The 12,057-nt window shown below is 40.6% G+C and overlaps 1 protein-coding gene across 5 annotated transcripts in view; it reads right to left on the bottom strand.

Moving 5' to 3' along the window:
* Positions 1–12,057, bottom strand: part of LOC131947167 (uncharacterized) — a 33,814-nt gene that overhangs the window by 7,277 nt on the left and 14,480 nt on the right. For 2 of the 5 annotated variants that reach the window (XM_059308293.1, XM_059308292.1), the window contains exon 2: positions 1,944–6,389. In XM_059308293.1, coding sequence (XP_059164276.1) covers positions 1,951–6,264 — 4,314 coding nt within the window. In that variant the 5' untranslated portion in view covers positions 6,265–6,389 and the 3' untranslated portion in view covers positions 1,944–1,950. Of the gene's footprint in view, positions 1–1,943; positions 6,390–7,311; positions 7,545–8,133; positions 8,252–12,057 lie in introns of those variants that run through there. The other 3 variants (XM_059308295.1, XM_059308294.1, XM_059308296.1) reach the window with 3 other exon arrangements.

The following is a 12,057-nucleotide window of genomic DNA, read 5'->3' as shown; positions in this document are numbered from 1 at the left end:
TAGTTTATTTATATTAAATAATATAACATCCCCTTTCACCACAACACCCTGACTATACTAATCCAAATTAAAATTATAATTTTTGGTAAATTACTATTATATTATTAGTAATTTTTAGCTTGAATATTTCTAGCCTTAGTAAAACCGGAAGTGACTTTGTACTCATTTCACAAATGTTATAAAATATTCAATTTTGGTTCAAAAATATGCTTTCTGGCAACACAAAGTGGAACCACTTTTGGAACCACTTTTCCAGTCTATTTAGTGTAACATTTTATATGCGCTCTACCGCCCCACCTCGCCATTATAACATCTTTTTTTTTTAAAGTTTCTTGTAGTCTTAAGGTATTTTGCATCTAACGTATCGGGGTAAGGGGTGGTTTATCCATTTTTTATGCTGTGTATAATGGCAAGATGCGTAAAGGAGTGTTTTATTTATATTTATTCTAGTTTGAGCACACCTGCTATGTAAAATAGGAGAATGAATTAGTCCCAACAAATGCCTTAAACGATGATGTAACATGTGATTTCTTTCAACCTGTGCTGACATGTGATGGATATGGCTGTTGTCGTTGAAAATGTTTAGTACAGGGAAGGGGGTAAAATGTCCTATTTTTGCGTTATTTAATATGTGTACGTTCACTCAATACATCCCGCCCTAAAACATTTTCAGACTTTAAAGTAAACAACCATCTCTTCCCACACGAAGCGGCCCTTAGCGCTGTACACAAAGTGTACATATTTACATATTTCTCTGCAAGCCAATAGCAAAAGTGCTTTTTTTTTAAAAAAAAAAACAACTGACAAACGAGCTATGTATTCGCCGTTATAAAAGAAAAACCTCTCCATAGAAGACCCCCCTAGCCTAGCAGTTGACTGTTAACCAGTTAGCCGTTACAGTACATTAACTATGTTTACAACGGTAATGTCCAAATAAAGCCGAGCTCTATTCAGGGAAAACGTCTTTCAGTGTTACGAGTGGTTTTTTATTTTTCGGTCTGTCCCGTCCATTCCTCCTCCCCCCCCCCCCCCCTCCCACGGGACTTTGACCTCACAACTAGTAAACAAAAATACGCAGTGATTTTTTTACGTCAATGTGCTAATCCATTAATAACGTTAAAGATCAATTTCGATTCGTCTGGAGTTGGTGAGAAAGGCTAATCCGTCGTTAATCCGAAAACACACGGGACTGCGTCGTAGTGCGTCATACGCCCCTGTGTGGTCGTAGTTGTGATCTTAACAATGGGATTTGTTTGTAGTCGTAGTTGTGATATTTACTATGTGATTTGTTTGTAGTTCTAGTTGACATCTTACAATCAATCCTGTCTGTCATTTGTATAATATGGCAGTAAACACATTTTTATATAGCGCGCAAAGTGTAAGTGTAAGTGGGACGTATACTAAAATCCCGGGCATGTGTCCGTAGAACGTCCTTGAGTCCACCCAATTCTGATGGGTATCTTACTCACGTTAGGGAAGCAAAGACGGCTTGCCATAATGCTGACAGTTCTATCTCTTTGTATGCCGAGGATTTGAAATAGATAAACTCTACGAGGATTTGAAACGAATGAACTCTACTTTTTCTGTACCGTGTGTCTTGGGTTAGAACGGGAACAGATGATTATGGGACTAAATCCACTCAATCGTTGTTTTAAGACTGCGATTTGACCTATTTGGACTCTCGTTAATATATAGATGACCAACAAAAATCCTATCTAATCCTCTAAACATAAACTGTTTATTTAGGTTCTTAGTCCACCGGCTCCTAGATTTTATGTCTCCTTTTCCAGTTCAAATTTATTATATTCAACCCCGTGTTATAAACTTTTTTTAAACTTTAAAAATAGAAACTAAACGCGACATACAACAACAAAGCGACGAGGGAAAAAAATCTTATTACAAATCAATAGAGTCCTGCTAAAGGGTGGGATTTTGAAAATTACCTCAGCGTCATGTTGATCCAGCATGGAAAGAGACCGGTCTAAATCCCATTGGACCATAAACTTTGGGTGGTAAAGCGTTGGCTGCTCTGGGTACGTGGGAGTGGTTATCATAGGTTAAAGCTTGGCTGTTCACTGGGATGGTGGAATCTGTTGTTGGTCGATGCGCGGGTTCTGCGTGTATGTCAGGCGTATCTTGCTTAATGACATGGCCGGTGCTTGGTGTAAAAGATGGCCGGGGATTAGTTCCGGTGATGTCCGTTAGAGTGGGCTGATGGTTCGGCTGGTTGTATCCGTCGGTGGAGTTGAGGACGTGCATGCTTTTATAAAACAGACCGTCGGCGTGGAGTCTCTGTAGGGTTAGCATGTCCATCGGCTGAAATGTCTGCTGACCGGCTAACAGACCCAGGCTCTGTCGCTTGCTGGATAAACTGTCCATCGTCTTGCCGCCTGCGAAGATGTGCGAAAGGTCAGGGCCGCTGCCGTAGAACCCATTCTGTGGGGAGGCGAGTCCGGGAAAACCCGAAGAGTTTAAGGTGATGGTGCTGAGCAGCACCGCCCACTGGTGTTGGTTGGTGGGGGGCGGCACCCCCAGCTTGAGCATGTACTCACTCATTTGGTTCAGCTCCTGCGGCGACAGGTTGGGCAAAGTGGGGCCGCCGTTCATCGAGCCTCCAACTATAGGGGCCGGGTGGGCTGTAAAGTTGGGGCCCACCATCGGCGTCGAGAAAACGGGTAGGTGGGGCGCCGTCCCGAAATGCGTCGAGTTGTTTATAAAACCGTGACCTGCCACCCCTCCATTAGAAAGATGTGTCGGGCTATTTATAAAACCTGCCACCCCTCCATTGGAAAATTGAGAACCTTGGACTTGTCCGTTTGAGATAAAAGGACTTGTAATCAGTGAAGGGTCGTTAAGATTAGGCAACGACGACATGTTGTTGTTCAACTTGTTTTGCAGCTGTTGCGCATGTTGCTGCGCATGTAACTGTGCAATCTGTCCTTTCATGACCGCTGTTTGCATCTTCTGCAAGTTCTCTTGGTCCTCCAATTCTCGTAAGCGCCTGTAACCTTTTTCTATATCCATCTGTTTTTGTCGCTCTATTTCTATCTGCTGCTCCTTTTCTCGTATTTCTCTCGCGATTTCTTTCTCTTTACGAGACTTCTCCTCGCGCCGTAGCGTGGACTCGTACGAAAACTTTTTCGACTTTTTATTGAAAAGTTTTGGAGCATGACCAGAGTTTTCCTGTTCAGAGTTGTCTACCGTGTTGTACTCGGGTAGGACAATTATCTGCCCCTTTTTTCCAACATACGCAACACCCGCCCTCTTCAAGACTTTGTTTTCTACGTCAGATGACGGTTGACTTTCAACATGGCGGACTTTGACATTATCATCAATACCGCTTGCGAAATCGATGTCTCCGATATCATCAGAATCAGATTCCGATGATGACGTAGAATCAGCATGATCTTTACGATCATATGAATATGTGTCGATATAAGATCTTCTTAAAGATCCACTTCGACTGTCAGACAGCGACCAGTTCGAATCCCTCGTTATATCAGGCGAGTGGTTGACCTCGCTGTGTGATGAATGTAAAGCCGGCTCAGCTTTAGGAAAAAGCTCTTGAGATTTTTGTTTCTTCAGAATTTTGCCTGACGCTTTACTAATGGAACCAAAGGCGTTTCTCATCCCCTGGTGAACGCTCTTCTTGAACTTCCGGATGCTGCCGAACTTCTGGCGCTCATCTGGAGTTTTATCCCCGGCACTTTGTCGGCGGTCTTCTTTCTTTTTTTTCTGAGCCGTCGACTGTTTCAGGTCGTTGAGCTTGGTCGGGATGATGGTCGACTTGAAGCCTTCGGACGAGACCCGCTTGTGGGACATGGTCTGGCTCTCGTCCATTATGTCGTCATCCGATTCTAGATCGTGTTCTGGGGTCCATTCAGGGGAGAAGAGCCTCTGGCTGGTGTTGGAGCTGCTGATGCTCATGTCTTCAGAGTGAATAGAAGACCTTTTGGCCAACCCCGCATTTGATTGGTTGAATTCTTGATCCAGCTCTGCTTTAGCTTTTACAGTATCAACTTCATCTTTACCATCTTCAGATGTTTGCTTTTGTTCTCCGGATTCCGAACTATTTTTAGATAATGACGTATCTATGGATATTTTCTCCTGCTGTTTGTTGATATTTTTCCGTGTTTTGCTAGGGCTTGCTTGTATGAGGTTCACCCTCTCAGGTTCTCCTAACAAATTTGTCCTGGAGTCTGACAGTTTTATCTCCTCCTCTTTCCGACGTTCCTCTCTCGCAGACGCGGCTTTTGCCAGCTCAGAGCGAAACATTTCTGAAGCGTCTTTGGGTTTTTCCAGAAAAACGGGGGGTTTCCCTGTTTTGATTTTGGCTCCCCTAGCTTGAGCAGCGAGAACAATGTCGTGCTGCAGGAGAGAGTTCATGCGCTTGAATTGGTAACCCGAGTCGGTTTTTGTCTCGTTTTGTTCTGTTGTGGTTTTGACCGGTGAAGTTGTTGGTGATGGTGTGGTTTCTAGTATTAATGGTGGTGCAGGTGGAGCCGGTGGTATTGGTAGTACCAGTGGTTCTAACTCCGTGGTTGGTATTTCAATAACTTCTTTTGTTTCAATAGCGCTTGATGGATTAGTAACACAAAGTTCTGCCGAAATATTCTTCACGGAGGATCCCTGTTGTGCGACAGTTTCAGTAGAGTTTTGATGCTTAGCTTCATCATGGTCAATGCTGGGTGGTACGTTGTTGTTTCCAGGTAACTCATCCTTTGACTGAATCGTTGCTGAAACAACTTTGGGTTCTTTTAACATGTGATCTAGTTTGGTCAGCGCTTCAAGTTGTTTTTTGGCTTCTTCTTTGCTTTTTTGTAAGAACTGTAGACCGGGTAGGGGCGTGATTTCCTTTGGACCGGTGTTTAGTTTTGGCGTCGCAAAAAGACGCTGTAAAGAAGCTGGGGGTGGGGGACTGGGGGAGGATTTTTTTGTCGAAACTTTTATCTGAGTTTGAAGACTTGCTGAGGATTGTGTTTTAGGGATTGGTTGGGGCGCTGGGGATTTGGTTAGCCCGGAGATTGAAGAGCTGCTTCTTTTGTGTGTCGAGGTTGGCGGGTTGGTGGTTGGTGATTTGGAGGAAACTTTCAACTGGGTTGGGAGGTTTGTTGAAGGTTGTGTTTTGGTTGTTGGTTGTGGCGCTGGGGATTTGGTTAACCCAGAGATTGACGAGCTGCTTCGTTTATGTGTGTGAGTGGGCGTGGCTTCTTTCATGTCGTAATCAATTGGAGGCTCGTTGGTTAGAGAATACCTAAATGGGGGAATGGCTGGGGGCGGGGGAGCAGGGGATTTTTTCTTCTTGGATTTACTGACGCCGGTCTCTGAGCTGCCGGTGCTGATACTGTGGGTGCTAGACTTGAGACCCAGGTTCTTCCGGTCGAAAGGCGACTTGGGAATGAGGCTGCTAGCGTTGATTTCAGCCTCCAGGGCTTCTAGTTTTTGTCCGGTTTTTTCTTTCAACTCAGCGGTTCTCTTCTGGCGCCTGTGTTCGGCTAGCTGAGCGTAGGTGACGTTGAAGGAATAATCCAGGTCAAATGAGCTTTTGACGGGGAGCGAGGCTGTACTGGGCATCAGGTTGGAGAAGGGCTCGTGTCTGGCGACGTTGTACAGGTGTTCTCGTGGGTCCTCGTGTATGACGCTCTCCTGGATGGAGACCCCACTGGTCAGCGACGTCTGACGCTTGTGGCGATAAGGCTTACTGGGCTGGGATAAATCCCTGTCCATCGACTGGACCCTCCGTAGATGGACCACCGGATCAGAGTTTTCATCTTCCCGAGACTCCACCGAGTCGTCCGAGAATTTGTTCTGATACAACGCTGGTAAGGAATTATTCCGGAAGTGTTGTTTTCCTAAACCGTTCAGCAGTTGTGTAGAGGTGGGCGAACTCCCCGAGTTGAGGCTCATGTTTTCTTTCTCAAGCCCAGACAAGCTGGCGCTTCTCTCCAACGCCGCCTCGCCCATGGACTGAACATCTACGTCGGAGTCGTAGTGAAAGATGTCCGCAAACTCTGGATGGAACTTGGTCATGTCTTGTGAAACGGGTCTCAGAGATCTGCGAACGTTTGTGATGTCACTGACGCCATTAGGGAGCACTTTGTTCTCGGCTATGGCGTAGGTTGGCGTTTTTTCAACGGGTAGCGATGCCGGGGGTGGTGGCTCCTGTGTTGTTGAGGCCGGGGGTGGCGGGGTTTTCACGAGAGGGACAGATTTGCCGCGGGTGGCTGTGGATGAAGGCCACTGTGACGAAGAGCTCTGGCCCATGATTGGTCCAAATGTTTGACCTTTGTGTTGTTAGCAAACTGAGTCTCTTATTAAAGTTGAATGGGCGCACGATGTGAAATTAAGGTCGGGTTAAACATGGTCATTGCAAATTCTCAACCTTGAAGCTGAAAATAAAATTAAAAAGTTCAAGTTAAAGAGTAGTTTTTGAAAAACAAACAAAACTCGAACAGTTAGTTTTAAAATACATTTTTTTGTTTCTTTAAAATTCCGCTCTGACATTCAGTCAATATTTCAACAGACCCAAATTAAAGATGTACACAAATATTTTAAAGATAAATACAAGTAAAAACTTGTATCGCCAGATAGATCCATGCCACGCCCAGACAAGTCCTGTAATAGTTTTATACAGTGTCTACAGAAATGGCTGGTGTTTGCACCTCCGTATAAGGATACCACGCTGCTATCGACCTGCTAGTCTAATTTTAGAACGACATCACCGCAGAAGATCTGATCAACTGTTTTTGAAGGAACATATAGAAATACAATCTAGAAATACTAATCAGGGGTGTATCCTGGGATTTTAAATGTGCATAAAATAGAACCGAAGTTTTGGGTTCTCAAAATTGTTTTACAATATGGGCAGGCCCAAACAGGGTAAACTCCGCCGACTAACTGCCTTTTCACATCTCTCTTCACAAATTTTAAATATGTATATATATATATATATATATATATATATATATATATATATATATATATATATATATATATATATATATATATATATATATATATATATATATACACGTTAACTAGTAATTACACATGTAAACAGCTTGAAATGTATACTAACAAATTTCTTTAAGAACTTCTGTTGTTGTAAATTTAAAAAATGTGATTAATATTTTAACATTATTAATGGTTTATAGTTATGACTGCTATCGAGAACTAAATACGAAATCGGTTACATAACAAATGAGCTGGATATTGGTCTATCTCAGTTTATATTTAGCAAGTGATTATTATATCAAGAATTATCAAAACATAAAGAATTTTTTTTAATAAAAGAATGTAATTCAAAAGTACCTTATTGAAAAGGTTTTAACTTACTAATGTTATCCCACACACAAACTATTACTGCACTAGTGGAGGTTAAGTTTCCTTGAAATGTTCGATTCAAATGCAAACAGTTTGTTATGAAAAACACGACACAAAAATTACACAGCGGGAAAAGCCGTTATTTTTCCCTGCATAATACCAAACAGGGAATTTTTTTTTTAAATTGAATCAGCCAGGTGATGAAACAAAACAACAGGGGTCCAAAAACTTGGTTTTAAAAATAGGAGTTACTTCCCTGTCCACTGAGCTGTGAGAATACAAAAGCCACAAACAAATGTGTATTTTCCAATTTTTTTTTTTTAAATACTCGACTCTACATGATAGTCAAGTTAACAGAGTAAAAAATGTAACATGGGGAGATAATCGATAGTCTCCCTTGCATTATTGTCAACAATCATCTTACACGCTTAGAATAATTCGGCGCAATCATATTCATAGCTAGCAGTGATATTATCCACAGCATAAAATAGCATAAAAAGGTTGTGCTGCTATAAATTTTGTTGGACAGAAACAAATTTCTTGCTGTTTATGCTAGTTAGTGGAGTATGATTGAAACAATCTTCTTGCTGGTCTACTTAGTGTAGGATTGAAAAATTGACTGTTTACTGGTATACTAGTTAGTAGAGTATGATTGAAACAATCTTCTTGTTAGTCTACTTTGTGTAGGATTGAAAAATTGACTGGTTGCTTGTATACTAGTTAGAATCCTTAGAACACACATGAATTAGCTATAGTAGTCATTACATTAAATACTTCGATCACGCATCAATTACCTATAGTAGTCCTTACATTCAATCCTTAGAACACACATCAGACACTGTTAAGAGTATCACAGAGACGGAATGAAAAGTCCTAAATGAAGACTGTGTAAAAGAGGTGTAATAATTATAGATGCAACACCCACGTGAAAGTGTATTGAAAATATCTCGATCGGGGAGGGCGTGTTTAGCGTGAAACGAAACCACCTAGATCTATAAATAACACAGCTAAAAATAAACATGAATAGAAATAAAACATATACAAAACGGCATTTGCGTGTTATGGGCCCACAATGTATGTATGTATTGATGAGTTTTTTGACTGTGAAATAGTGGAGGATTGAACTAAGGGGAAAAAGTGAAGAGCTATTGTGGCGAGAAAAAGGTGTGAATCTATTTTTAACAACGACATCCGGGTGTTTCACATTAAGGGACATGTATGGTGTAAACATTTTGTTGGGGTTTGAATAGAAAGGCGTGATGACTCATGTAAGAACATTCTTACTTCAGTTATGATGGTTTTATAAACTTTCACTGAGGTCACAATGTCTGTCTGTCTTGTGTCTGTCAGTGGTTTTTATACTTGCTTGATTTTTGCTTTGGTAAAAGCATTGGTCGCTTATGAAATGTCTTACAATTATTTTTAGCGACCAATGCTTTTACCAAAGAAAGTAAGAAAGTAAGTTTGTTTTATTTGTTTTTATTTTTACTGCATATAAAAGCTTACTAGTTATTATTATAAGTGTTTCTTTATATGTGTTGTACTATATTATATTTACAAAACTGCCTAAGTTACTTGAGGAGCTAAGTGTGAACATACAAAAATGTCCATACGGGTTTTAAACATGATTTTTTTTAAAAACTTTCTAGTCAGACCGTCAAGACAGTCAGTGAAAAAGTCTATATGACGTCAGGCTAGCTTACGTGAGCTTTTACTAAACCTCCCTCTTTCAAATTATGAAAAACAAAATTAGATCGCCCAAATCCAGACCACACCTCATATCACTGAGACAACGCCTTCTTATTTCTAGATTTCTCAGCTCTTCGCAGTTTATTTTTAATGATTTCAATTGATAAGTAAAGTACCCTCCCGGACCTTATGGGACAGGTGAAGTAGAGTTCCATGACATCGGCATATAGTGTCGTCAGCGTTATGCCCAGCCGTTTTTAATTCCCCTTATGTGAGTGAGGCAACCATCAGAGCTGGGTGGATAAAACCTGGATTCCAACTCAAGACTTTCAGGCTAGTATGCTCTACCATTCGACCATGCCGTCTCATATTATGAGCAGCCTCATTAGCACACATAACAATAGGTCAAAATGTCTCGGGAAGTAACACATTATTCATACACTTGTTCATTAATTTGTTAATTTATTACCAAACCCAGCAAGAGAAAAAAGACAACAGAAATAACTTGCTGCAGTAAGAAAACGTTGCTGTAATCAATGATTGGCTGACGGCGGACACAATTTATTTTCGCTTCCTTGATAATGTCAGACAAATCTGCTGTCGAAATGTTTTGAATACTTAAAAATGTAGAGAAATAAAACTATTTCTCAACATTGTAAGGTTAGAAAATCGCCGGTTAGTTAAAATATAAAGGATTTAAAAACTCTTTCCTTCCTAGTTCACAAGATTAAGCAAAATTTTCCTAATTGATATGTTCAAAGATTTGTGTTTTGATTACAACTTCGATAAAAGGATTAGGACTAAAGTTATTCCATAACTTAAACTCATGAGAGCTGATATCGATCCCTAACATTAACAATAATAGTGATCCTGTGCTTAGAAGATACTACTAGTACCAATATTTAAGAAAAGAACACTCGAATAAAATGTTCTCTATCACCTTGTTCCATAATCTAATGTCCTTTTTTTACGTAGTACACCAATTTGGGTTAACTCATTATGTAAACAAGTTTCAACTCATTGTTGTTACTGCTACAGATCGTATGTTGATACATCTCGTTGTTAACATTGCTTTTGTGTCGTTCTTTTTTAAAATCATCTTAGCATCGTGGGAGGTTGAATACAAAGATGAAACACGCCCAGTGTGAGCATTAAGCCACTAAGACGAGATTAAGATCTACAAGTAACGCTTTAGTGACGAGGCTAGGGTGGAGCTGGGATTTGCCATACAGAAGGTGGAGATCAACATTTTATAAGTGCTACAAGTACAAAAGGGAAAGGAAAGCGTTGGGCTGGGGCGATGATTTGTGAACAAATGTAATGAGGGGGATTCGCTTCACTGGGTGGAGGGGGAGGGGAGGAATGCGATGTGGAAGACAGGTGGATGTTGGGGAGGGGGGGTAATGCAGGATGGGGATAAGTTGTAGATGAGATGTTGGATGGTGACTGATGAGAGGCTGTATGGGTGTAGGTAAGATGTTGGACACAATCAGATGTTGGATACAATCAGATGTTGGATACAATCAGATGTTGGATACAATCAGATGTTGGATACAATCAGATGTTGGATACAATTAGATGTTAGATCATGACAATCAGAAGTTGGATAGTGACAAATGTTGGGTACAGTTAGATGTTAGATATGGAAAGATATTGGATGCAATCAGATGTTGGATGCAATCAGAAGTTGGATACAGTTAGAAGTTGGATAGTGACAGTTGTTGGATACAATCAGATGTTGGGTAGTGACAGATGTCAGATAGAGTTAGATGTTGGATAGAGAAAGATGTTGGATGGTGGCAGATGTTGAATGGAATAATGTAAAATGCTGGACCGTTTAGACAGATGTTAATGAGACCGTTAGAAATTCTAAAGACCATCGACTAAATTCTACAAGAGAACATAAAAAGAAAAATTATAATGACCATCGACTAAAATCTAGAAGAAAGCGTTTTAAAAAAGTGCCCCATTAATTATTCACAACCAAAATCTCATAATCTTTTGCAAATGCAAATCAGGACACACATTCCCCTCCATCTACTCACTGATTGAATCGATATCTAGAGGATCAATGACTACAACAAACACACTGGGACATGATACTACACCGACTATCACTCAAATCCCACTGGCTAGCTCTACACTACAATAATTACAGGCGTTATTATAATAATTATATATAACTTCTTATAAATTATTCAGACTAACTTATTTCCTTGATTGAAGAAAAAACCCACTAGCAACTATTTCAAATTTCGAATAAAGGTTATATAAAAGACATATCTATGCTTTCAACAATTCCGATATTGTACCTCTTTTTCCCGAAATATAATACCGCCTTAATAAACCATTTTTTTAGATACCCCATAGCTTTGATGTAACAGGCTCTAGATTAGATGTAAATAAAAACCCACGGTCACGTTGATGAGGGGGGGGGGGGGGGGGGGGATGTGATGAAAGAGATGCCAATGATAAACGGTGATAGTGTACGGGGTGTATTGTACCTCGGTAATGCCTGTAATCTGGGGCTTCGGGTTTTTTTTCGTCTCAAATTTCCGTGATATTTTTTAATCGTTGTTTGAAACAAAACTATGTTAGAAATACACGTGGTGATGTAGACATTAGCCACTGTCAATAAAATCGAGTGGATACACAAGGATTTAACTCTTGACCTAAGTATCTGCTTAATGGAGACCCCGAAGTTTCGCTACGTTTCGGCTGTGTTTGCCTAGCAAGCACGACTTCATCTTCAGCCGTTGTTCAGCCATTAACAGAGGTGTAGCGAGGACAAGACGTGTCTATACATACATGCTAGGATGTTGATACAGCGAGTGTATGTTTTAGATCACGCTGTACGCAATCTTCATCATGCTGAAATAACCAGCCACCATGTCAAATACAACATCAAGCAAAATCTTGCGTATCGCGCAGTATTTCGAAATAAGTTTTAGATCACGCTGTACGTAATCTTCATAATACTGAAATGACCAGCCGCCTTGTCAAATACAATAATATCAAGCAAAATCTTGCGTGTCGCGCAGTATC

The sequence above is a fragment of the Physella acuta genome, unplaced genomic scaffold (genome assembly GCF_028476545.2).
Source record: "Physella acuta isolate Inbredline_101_S28 unplaced genomic scaffold, ASM2847654v3 ptg000587l, whole genome shotgun sequence".
Classification (NCBI taxonomy): Eukaryota; Metazoa; Mollusca; class Gastropoda; family Physidae; genus Physella; species Physella acuta.
Note: the sequence above shows the minus strand (reverse complement) of the source record. Positions and strands in the feature narration are given on the sequence as shown.